The sequence below is a fragment of the Chionomys nivalis genome, chromosome 3, assembly GCF_950005125.1.
Source record: "Chionomys nivalis chromosome 3, mChiNiv1.1, whole genome shotgun sequence".
Lineage (NCBI taxonomy): Eukaryota > Metazoa > Chordata > Mammalia > Rodentia > Cricetidae > Chionomys > Chionomys nivalis.
In genome coordinates, this window is record NC_080088.1 from 24,924,374 (window position 1) to 24,936,470 (window position 12,097).

General features: G+C 37.5%; 1 protein-coding gene across 7 annotated transcripts in view; it reads right to left on the reverse strand.

The window, feature by feature from the left end:
* The window catches only part of Robo1 (roundabout guidance receptor 1), a 1,002,189-nt gene that overhangs the window by 104,798 nt on the left and 885,294 nt on the right, over nucleotides 1–12,097 (reverse strand). For all 7 annotated transcript variants that reach the window (XM_057763690.1, XM_057763686.1, XM_057763689.1 and 4 more), the window contains 3 exons: nucleotides 9,619–9,739; nucleotides 9,175–9,313; nucleotides 6,931–7,058 (listed from right to left, as the gene is read on the reverse strand). In XM_057763690.1, the coding sequence (XP_057619673.1) occupies nucleotides 6,931–7,058; nucleotides 9,175–9,313; nucleotides 9,619–9,739 (388 nt within the window). The remainder of the gene's footprint in view (nucleotides 1–6,930; nucleotides 7,059–9,174; nucleotides 9,314–9,618; nucleotides 9,740–12,097) is intronic.

Genomic DNA, 12,097 nt, shown 5'->3' on the forward strand with positions numbered 1-12,097 from the left:
TCAATGTTTGGCACCTGTTTTTTGTCTTAACACAGACCCAAGAAAGGGCACCAAAGCAGCGAAGTCTCAGGCACTGGAGAGTAACTGGTTCCTGTGAGAAGCCTGGGAAGTGTACAGTGGGGTACAAAGAGAGATAACAACATATAGCTTCCTGTCTGCGAGTGGTGCACCATTCAGGCCTCAGGAGAAACAGGAGAACTGAGCATCTTTTAGTTCCTATTGTAAGAGAGATGCACAAATATGGGGTTAGGTTTTCCTAATGGTCTAACTCAGGGAGATAAAAGGTGATTGCGTAGGAAATGGCCGGAGTGTGGACGTCGACATTCAGTTCAGCTTCCTGTGACTGATGGGACATAGCGATGGGAACATGATCATTTTGCTGATAGAGCCACAGATTCACTATGGAAATAAATTCACTATGACAGTAATAAGAGCTGCTTTATCTGTGAAGTTGCTAAGAGTGGAGAGATTAATAACGCTATCCAGTTGCCCTGTTTAAGCAATGAGTAGCTCAAGCCAAAGAATCTCCAATGCTGAGGGCGCAGTTGGAAATGAGTGAATTAAGAGTTTAAATTCTAGGGGTTCTTGTCTGTCTTTCTTTTGTAAAAGTAGTCCTCAAAAGGGAAATGATTTTGAAAGGCTATCTCCATAATTGCCATTGAAACAAGTAATTTACAAACCATACAAGGTTTGTTAGAAATAATACATTAAAGAGAAACATTTGTTTTCTCTTGATGTTTTAAAAAAATAGTTTGAAGACGTGCTCATTGTGAGTAACCAAAATTCTAACTTTCACCAAAGGAAAAGAATCACCACATTAAAAATAAAGCCTTGGATCATGACTGAAAGAAAGACAAATAACCTAATTTCACATGAGTATTGTCTGAGTCTAAGAACAACCTCAAGGCCCACCTGAGAAGCAGCCGCTAAACAATGTAATGCATTTCGATTAAGATAGTAAATTAGTATGAAACAAAAGTCTCACCATTCTCAAACGCCAAAGGGAGGCATAAATTTGAACAGCTTCAGTGACATAGCGTTTAAAAGCTTGGCAGAATGCCTCGACGCATCTATTTTCTTCTGGTTAGTTTTTATGTTTTATAGATATGTCACAACCTATAAAGTTGTTATAAATACTGCAGTAAATATAATTTCCTCTAAAAGATGGGGCTATTATGCGATACTAAGCACTTGCTTGGAAAATAATTCATTCCTACCAAGACAGAACTAGCCATCCTAACACTCGTAAGTGAGACATTAGAGTTCAAACATAGTAATAGCCTGAGATTTTAGTGAATCGTATCTTTTGTTTAAAAGGTACTAGCTTTTGTTTGGGTTTTTTAGGTTTATAAATTAAATTCTTGAAGAAGCGTGTAGGTGGTCGGTATATATGTCTGTATGTATAAGTAAACACACACACATATGGGAAAAATAGAGTTGTAGACAAATACTAAGCATCAATTAAGCAATTTCTGATTTAAAGTCACAGGAAGTAAATGTTAGATAACCCAGAAGATGTTGGACTCTGGAGTCGCCATAACTAAATTTTCTTAGTAGGAGTGAAGCAATGCCCTATTCCAAACAGGGCAGTTTGCTCACTTTAATTAGTCACATTAAGAACATACCTAATTTAACACAACAAATATTATTCTTCCATTGATCAAATTACTGTTCAGCCTTGAGTCACACAATGATAGCAAATTCCAATGTCATACACAACTTGATATGCAAGTTAAAGAAACTGAGATATTCTTGGCATTTATTGCTGAATAAGCTATAGAGGTATGACAGAATGTATTGCAGACAGCAACTTCCTAATACCGCCAAATTTTACTTCTTTTCCAAGTAAAATACGGAACATATATAATAAATAATCTATGTTTTGATTTAGTACCCAATTTATTTTGGCTTTAGTGAGAGCGATGCTTCTACGCAACTAATGTTGCATGTGAACCTCAGGTGGGGTGGTGTCAGGAGAGTGACCTGAGCAGGCCACCCATGTCTAAAGGGGCCATGAATATTAAGGAGTTTTGGAGGTTGTTTATTCATGAATAATCTTATTAGCCTCTGGATTGTAGAGAAACACTTCAGTATCACAGGGAGATGGCTGGAGTGCCTGAGAATCTTCATATGTGTAAAGCGATCAACTTTACCAGTTAACAGAGTCAGGGGTGAGAGTAGGCCCCTTCTGAGGAATACTCCGAAAATTAGAAAGTTGTGGCTCCAAGTGGTCTTAATATTCAGTAATCCACCCGGTGTCTACCTTATAGGCTGATCACAATTGGAGCTCTCTGGCTTTGAGGGCTGTAGCACAATCTTAGCCACTATTTGTGACATACATTCTCAAGTTCTGAAAAGTTCAGAATTGTACTGAAACCATTTCAAGCCTTTTATGATTTCTGCCCATTTATAGAATATTTCCTTATTCTTTTTAACTTCTTTGTGGAGAAACAAGACAGAGACAATTTTCTGTTCTCCAGTAATGAGCTCCCAAATCAGGTAGAGCATATACATCAAGATACTTACAATTAGAATTTTTGTCTAGTTCTAGATTTTCCTATGTTTTTCTTCAGTCTGTTTTACTTTATACATCTAAAATATTCAAAAACATCCAACATGATGTTATTATAATGTGCAAATAGTACAATGATTGTGCCTTTGCTTGCTTCCAAACACAGACCGCAGACAGAATGAATCACACACCAGAGCTTCTCCAGCTCTGAAACAATGCAGTTGCCTGTTGGCAGCGAGGATCAAGTCACCAGGCACTGCCTGGGTTCTCCTCATGATACATCCTTTCTGTTTTCAACCACTCAATCAGAGGTTAAAATGCATATTCATATTTCAGTTTCAACAAATATTTATTAAAGCACAGTAGAGAATATCTAAGAAGAAAAGCTCAGAAAGTCCTGGGGACTGTATTTAGTTCCATGGGAGAACATGTAAGTACAAAGCATAGAGATAATACCCAGAAACACACACATGCAGGTACACAAACACATATCACACATTTACATACATACATGTAGGTACACACACAACACACACACAAACACAAACACACATCACATATTCACACAAATGCAGATACACACATACATACACCACACACAGAGACACTGCTTCACACACAATACACACATATAACACACACAAACTACACAACACACATCACATATTCACATACTTACACATGCACAAACACACATCACACAAATACACATCACACATTCACATACACACACATGCGGGTACACACACAGATACTGTTCCACACACAATACAACCATACAACACACACAAACTGCATACCACACAACACACACACATATAAATATACATACATTACACATTCACATACTCATAAAAGCAGATACACACACATACTCCACACACAGAGACACTACTCTACATATAACACACATATATAACACACACAAACCACACACTATACACACACTCACACATAATACATACACAGACACACAAACCAGGCATTTGTACTCACAGACCACACACAAACAGAGATAAACATACACACACAGATACAGATACAACAAATGCACAGATACTGCAACACATATCACAATGTGCATACAATATACATACACAATGCAAGCACCAAGCCACACTTACCTTACAACAAAACATATAACAGACATGCACACATATATATACATATACACACATACACTTACAAATGAAGAAAAGGAAGGAGGAAGGGAGAGTGGAAGGAAAGGACAAAGAGAAGGAGAGAAAAGCCACAGAAAAATCTTAGACTCAAGTAAGGACTATCTGAGAGTGTCTTAATAGACAGCACCTAAAACAGGGCAGAACTGAGTATAAGGGTGTGACTCAGTAGTAAGTGAAGTACTGGGTTCAATCACCCACACCACAAAAAGTAATAAGTAAAACGGATTCTTCTTTCAAAAAAGACAGAGCAGAAACAAAGAAAAATAATTCTCAAGTAAGAGTTCTTTTTAAGATATTGATTGGAATTACAATTCTCTGTATTGGAAGTGAAAATCAAATCACCATCCTTATTTAAGGTGATTTTACTACATTTGTAATACACAGTTTATTTAAGGCCATTTTTTAATTTTATTTTCTCTTTATTTTATTCTTTTTTAATTAAGATTCCACCTCCTCCCCGTTTCCCATTTCCCTCCCCCTCCTCCCACACATCGCCCTCTCCCCTCACTCCGCTTCCCCTCTCCCTACTCCTCTCCCTCTCCCCCCACTCCATTCCCCCTCCCTCTTGAGACTGAAGAGCAGTCCAAATTCCCTGCCCTGCAGGAAGTCCAAGGTCCTCCCACTTCTATCTAGGTCCAGGAAGGTGAGCATCCAAACAGGCTAGGCTCCCATAAAGCCAGTTCATGTATTAGGATCGAAACCTAGTGCCAATGTCCTTGGCGTCTCATCAGCCTTCATTGTCCGCCATGTTCAGAGAGTCTGGTTTCATCCCATGCTTATTCAGTCCCAGTCCAGCTGGCCTTGGTGAGCTCCCAATTGATCAGTTCCACTGTCACAGTGGGTGGGTGCACCCCTCGTGGACCTGACTTCCTTGCTCATGTTCTCGCTCCTTTACTACATTTTAATACACAGTTTATTTAAGGTGATTTTACTACATTTATAATACACAGTTTATTTAAGGTGATTTTGCTTATAATTGTAATACACCATTTTCCTACCCGAATTCTCTGAATAAAACACTCACAGGTGGCTAAGTGTAAGAGGATCACTTATGTGTTTTGGTTTTTGGGTTTTTCAAGACAGGGTTTGTCTAGGTAACAGCCGTGGCTGTCCTGGAACTAGCTTTGTTGACCAGGCTGGCCTTGAACTCACAGCAATACACCTGCCTCTATGTATTTTAGAACGTTAGAATTAAAGGAGTGAGCCACCACCTCTATGCCAGCAAGATCACTTTTAAGTGCAAACTGACTCCATTGTTCCCGCTTTAAAAGGAATCACATAGAAATAATAATAAAAAAATACAGTGCTAAATTCTTTATTGTGACCACCTCCTGCTACCAAAGGGATTCGATTTGATTATTCTCTTTGTAGTAACTAATATTTTTCACAAAGGAAGAAAAAGACCAAATGTCTCAGGTTTCGCGTGAATGCTTTGTAGCTATCTTTGAATCAGAAAGTTGCTTTTCTTCAGTACACTGCTGATTATTCTAACATGTTAAAGCAACCCAACATTGATGCTCTTGGACATATTTAATACTGAATGAAGTAATACAGTCTGGGCTACTCACAAATTCCCTCGCAACTTCATAGAAAGCTGAACGCATTTGAAATGAGAATGTTCGGATTCAGCTAACAGGTTCTGGATCTGATCATTTGTAACCAATTCCACTGAAATTAATTGAGGTTTGGAAGCAAGAATTCCATATGGAAAATTTAAGGCTGGCCTAGTTTTGAATGGAGTGTAAACTTACAGAAAAAAGCTATTTCAGTGTTCACTAGATATGGGACCAAATAAGTACTGTTTATGTTAGCATCAGTCTACCAGAGTAGAAGGCTTTGAGTTTGCAGTGTGATGTGCGACACACTTAACTGAGTGTGACAGTCAGCTTTGTCATCACAGTGACCTGGACACAGATACGCCTTTTCATGCTCTATCCATCCTGGCCTCTTTCGCTGCCTCTGGAGAGCTTTTGAACTTGGACTTGACATCTCTCGTATTTATGCTTTCTCTAAATGTAAAGCACTGTTCTTTTCACAGTTTTAGCTTGAGCAAGAAGTCCAAGCCCTAATTAGATTAAGGAGAAGGTACTGAGGCCTTAGAAATTCAATGTTTGGTTTTGACCTTTTTTTTTGTTTTGTTTTTTATGAGATTGAGTTAAACACCCCAAAGTGGCACATAATGGCTCCAGAGACAGGAAGAAAACACACTTCCTTTTTTTTTTTTTTTTGTTAATGTGAAAAGCCCACAGGTTCTTTTGTGGACATCCAGTATAGAGAAACGCGCTCAAAAAAAACCTTTTTCTTCTTGATAACATTAGAAAAGACAGCATTCAGAAAAGATGACCTGAGTCAGCCTCAGAAACAACCTAAATGGCCATATTCTCTGTTTACTACATACACACATATATTTGTTGAAATGGGGAATCCTTTACAGCAACCAAATGTATTTAAAGGTCATTGCCTCTCAAATTCCACAACAAAGAATTTCTCACTAGGAGAAAAATAAAAGTTCTCAGGTGAGAAACAATGAGAAATTATCATTATGACATATGGAAAAAGTGGTAAAAGGATGATGAGGAACAGAGAAGATGTCTGAAATTCTGAACACAATGGTGAGCAGAGAAACATCCAAAACATCGGTGTCGGACACCAATGACGTTCAAGGCATTTTTGCCATTAAATACCCTAGTCATTTGAGCTTATAGATTCAGTAAGAAATCTCCACCAATATTAGCGAAAGAGAAATGGAATTTACTCACTTAAGGGACTCAGATTATCTGTTTTGTCCTAGGCATTATGGGAATAGAAGAAGGCAACGTCCCTAGCCTGTGAACAAAACTACATTCTGGGGATGGGGGTGGGGGGACAGAATGTAGTGCAGTTTACACAACTCTAATCTGAAACCTGACCTGAACAATGAAAAACTTCTTTTCCTTCACAACAAATATTTCATGAAAACAGTTACTTTTTAATTAAAAGTTTGGGAGGACACTATATTTCAAGATACAGAGATTAAAGCATATTCTCCTTTGAGATCCAACTCACCATAATTCTGAAATTTAATTCAGTTACTTCCAACAAGTGTACAATATATAGACAGTATTCTGTTTGGATACTTGACATAAAATATTTAGAGCAATAAAGTCTGTATTTATAAAAACTCATAAATAGTGTATTCTGCAAGTACCAACATTGTATTTCTCATGATGAAACACACACACCAACAGCACTGCCTACCTTGCACTGTCAGAGTGGCTGATGCTTCAGCTTTCCCAACCATATTTTCTGCAACACAAGTGTATGATCCCATGTCACCAGCCATCACCTTCCGAATTTTCAAAGTATGATCGTCTCGAATTTCATATCTGATGATATAATAAAAGAAAGTCATGCGGTTTTCTTCTTGGATAACACCATTACAGTTATGCCGCTATAGCTAGGAATCAAGTCACACACAGCCATCCCTCCAAGCAATTAGAAACAAAGTGTAAAACATGGCATTCCTGCAAATGAATTCATTTTCTAAAAGAACGACTGTCATTGATTTCTTCTAGCTACTGTGCTTAAATTAAAGCTAAATAGCATAGGACCATTCATTAAGTCGCCGATATTAGGGTTTTATATATTTTAACCTTTTAAATTCTAATAGGAAGGTTATGACCCAGTAGATACTATTTTGTAGATGGGGAAACTGAACCATTAGACGATAAAAAGGCCAGTTGGCCTTGCTCCTCAAATGTTTAGTGGTAACACTGGCACTGAAACCAGGCACGCCATCCAATGGATTGGTTCTCTTTCAACTTATCTCCATTCAGGAGCCTTAGCTTCATTCATCTCCTAGATCATAACCAAAACTTGCCTCTCCTCTATTAAGACCACAGCAATAGCATGGCCTCTGTCCTTAACAGAGCAGCATCCATTGTTAGAGTTTATTCCTGAACATTAACTCTGTCCATCCTAACCTTGTGGGGCCCAGTGATGCCATGAAATGTGAGCTGCAACTCTTTACTACATGAATCCCCTCATCATTTGGTCTCAGTATCTCCAGTCTGACATCACATGATTGCTTACCAAACACTGTGAGCATGAGCTATGCTAAACTTTCCCACCACATCTCTGCCTATGCTGCAATAGTCCTTTCTCTCCTTTCTTTATATGTATAATAATATAATATACAATACAATGTAATATAATATATATATGAGTATATGCACATATGTACATGCATATTTCTATATATATTTAAGCCCTTGCGATATGGTTAGTTTTCCTTTAAGAAGTTTCTCCTAGTTTCTACCTATCTATATGACAAAAGAGCTTGACGATGTTGTTGGGTATCTCTTCATGCCTGTATTCTTCTTAAGTTTCTTAAGCATAGACTGTTCACTCCTACAATGCTACAATGCGACTCTTAGTGAAGACCCAATGTTGATGATTGAATGAGTACCTGAGAGACAACAGTGTGGTAACAATACCAGACTGTTACTACATTACTGTCGCATCAGCAGTGCTCCCTGATTCTTAGAGCTCTCTTCTTCTCCTAGTTAAGGACTGGATAGACATCAAGAAATCCTGACTTCTATGCTGTAGGAATTCCTACTGCCAGTAGCCTTTAAGTTAACCATCTACTTGAGCGTGGCCTCTTATACTATACATGCTGATGAAAAGCACATGTCTGTTCTCTTTCCCCGCTGCTGGATTCGGTTCCTGTTCCCTGAATGAGCAGAGGACTGTGATCTGTGAGTCTACCCCTAAATAAATAACCATCTATTATACTCAATTCTGAGCTAGGGCAAGATTTCTTTTAAGCATCCTTCTTCACTTCTAGCCATTCCCGGTTACACTCCACTGAGTAAAAAGGAAGTCTACTTTTTATTAGCTCACAGTTACATGTTTGCTGCTGTGCCCTTTTCCCTTTCCCACACACTCCTTTGCAAAAAGTTGCATTACATCTGGCTGAGCAGAAGAGAAATCTGTTTAAGGAACACTGTAGGCACAAGCTAGGGTCACAGAACCATGCTTCTGAAAGCCTCAGGAACAAGATTTTTATGGTCTCCAGGGCTCCATCCTGACCTTGGCCACAGACTCTAGATGTTCTTGTGATGTAAATATATCATGATAAGTGTATTATAAATCAGTGATACTATGAATCCAAGAGTCGTTTGATATACTTGATTTTCCATATCCTAACTTGTCAACACAGTATACTACAGAGTACTATTTTGTTTTTTGTTTGTTTGTTTCTCCTCTGATCATGGGAACTGGGGCTCATTGCTACAGTCCTGGATGGCTGCATCTCATACTGTATGCCCTGGAAAAGGTTATAATCTGAAGTATGGGTTTTCATCAGTTTCTTGAAGTAAAAGCTGAAAGTGATGCTATCAGATGTAAGGATAATGACACAGACTAAGGACACATGTGGCCTGATTCGAAAGGGAAATTTCAAACTGATGCATCACATTGTTAAAGCCCGAAATGTACCTGGATTTGGGCAGCTCTCCATCATCTTTCCTCCATCGAACTGTAGGCACGGGGTCTCCTCGGGCCTCACATTTAAATTCTGCACTGTCATCCACAGTTACTGCCAAATTACTGGGTCTCTTCACAAACGACGGTCTCTCTAGAAGATGAATGAATGAAAAAACACTTAGGATGTTCAGTAAGGACAGATTTCCATTTATTCCGCACAGCTGCCCACTTCTGTAGGCCTTTCACGGTGTTTCGGATTTATGCTAATCTCGTATCTTTGGCTGTTTTATCTCAAGCTGCTTTGTGGAATCCTTCTCACCCCTCCTTTTTCCTGCAAATACTGGCTCACTGGTTTTTCTTTCTCCCATATACTTTGATTAAAGTTGATTTTTCTCCTTTTTATAAGCAAAATGATAATGATGCATATGTTCTACTGAAATTAGATAATACACTCACCTAAAACGGTCAGCTCTGCAACTTCACTTTCACGTTCCCCTACCATGTTGGTACCAACACAGACGTACTTGCCAGCATCGCTCTTGCGGGTATAAGTGATCATGAGTTTTCCTCCTCGTATCTTCAAAAAGAAAGCAAAACCATCGAAATGAATCTTACTAAAATGTTTTTAACTGATAACATAGTGGAGAACCTCATAAATAAAAATTACTTTCAAACCAAATAAATCCAACCATAATTAAGCAAAACAGCTGTTGTGTACAATTTGATATATTTATTAGCAGTATCCTCAAACAAACTTAATTTTAAATACATAAGATAAAAGAAGAAAAACTTTATTTACAGATACATCTGGCAAAGTCTCGCTACTCAAGCTAAATGTTAATTTATATTTTAAATCAGCTAAAATCTTTCACATTTTATCTAGATATCAATAACAACAGAAGGCTTACAAATTCATGGAAACCGAATAACTGACTACTGAATGAAAACGGGTTGAAGAAGAAAGTAAAGACTTTTTGACATTGAATGATAATGAATACCAACAGAGTAAAACTTATGGGACATGTGAAGGTTGTCCTAAGAGGCAAGTTCATAGCACTGAGTGCCTATATATAAATGGGGAAGAGATCTCATAAAAATAACTTAACAGCATATTGGAAAGTTATAGAACAAAAAGAAGAAATCACACTCAGAAGGAATAGATGGAAAGAAACAATTAAACTTAGCTGAAATCAATAAAAGAGAAAGAAAAAAATCAATGAAAGAAAGAGTTGGTTCTTGGAAAAACTCAGTAAGATTGACAAACCCTTATTCAAATTAACAAAAAGGCAGTGTGAGAGAGAAAGAGACAGAGACAGACAGAGAATACCCAAATTAACAAAATCAGAAAATGAAAATGAGGACATAACAGCAGATACCAAGAAAATTCAGAGAATCATAAAGACATACTTTAAAAATGTATATTCACCAAATTGAAAAACTTAAAAGAAATGGTAATTGTCTATATTCATATCACTTATAAAAGTTAAATCAAAATCAGATAAGCAATTTAAACAGATTCATAACCCCTACTGAAATAGAAGCAGTTATTAACATGCCCTCCCAAAACAACATGGCCAAAAATGTTTAATGCATATATGAAATAGGATGGTGAGGGATAAAATATGAGAGAGACAGCTAAAATTAAGGGCCACTTATGATTAGTAGAGAAATCTAATATATACTCTCCTAAATATATACATATATGAATCTTCCTAAAATATATACATATATGAAAGTGACATAAATGAAATTGTCAAATAAGGGAGATTGAGAGACAGAGCCTGAAATGGACATCTCTTATCACTAAATGAAGCTTCCAGTACTTGGAATGGGTTACAATTAACTAAGATGTTAGCCAAAGGATTCCCATGGGCATCCCCAACCCAGGCGGTTGCCAAGACTATAGGTTGCTCTCAACAAACCAGATTCAAGGTCCTATTGCTGAAGACTACACCTACCCAATATCGGACATGGATAAGTTGAGCTTGTGCCTACACAGAGCCTTCACACCCACGTTCCAGTGCCTTTGGCACAGCAAGGTCCTCTGCAAGCTACCAGGAAGAAATGTAAACACAAATCCAGCTACAAACCTGCCTATCATAATGTCCTGACTGTGAGTTATGCAGTCACTAATAGCACAAAGTTCACAGGAGTACCTGACATATATACAGATATATGCATAGTCACACAATGTCACAAAAGTAGGATCTTTTAACATATGCTCTGCAATCTGCATTTTTAACTAAATGAGATTGTGTTTTTCCATTTTAGTTGTTTAACAAACCACACACAAACAGATATTCAGTATCAATTTGGCTATATGGCTTTACTACAAAATACTCTCAAATTATTCCCTTGTGGAAAAACATTTCAACATTTTCATGATTCCCTTGAAGAATCAGCTTCCAAATTACCACTCTTGCATTATGGCTCAAAAAAGAAAAAAGAAGAAAAGGAAAAAAAAAAGAAAAACAAACTACAAAATTCAGTAATAGAACCAAATGAAAGGCAAACCCAACTTTAGTTCCTAATAATGTTTATTGTTCATAATGCTAAGCACTTTCTGTATAGTGTGTATGCTTGTATGTGTACATATATGCATCATGTTCTTTACTATCATCATGCTATGAAAACAATAAGGCAATTTTTATAATTTCTTTACTTTTCAAGAAAGGGCACAAAGGTCCAGAAAAGCATAATCCTTCCTCTCACCTGTTTCTATTCTACCAAATCAAGGTATTTCTTAACTATACTTTTAAAAGCAGGGCATCTTGACTGTGAATGATGAGGTAAAGGAACCTCTAATCGCTCTTGAGGGCCTTAGAACCTGACAAAAATGTCCAAGAAAAAGTAACATTTTTGTGAGATAAATGGAACTTGTCTAGTAAGCAAGTAGGAACAGGCCTGGGATTTTTGGCAGAGTCTGTCTCTTTGA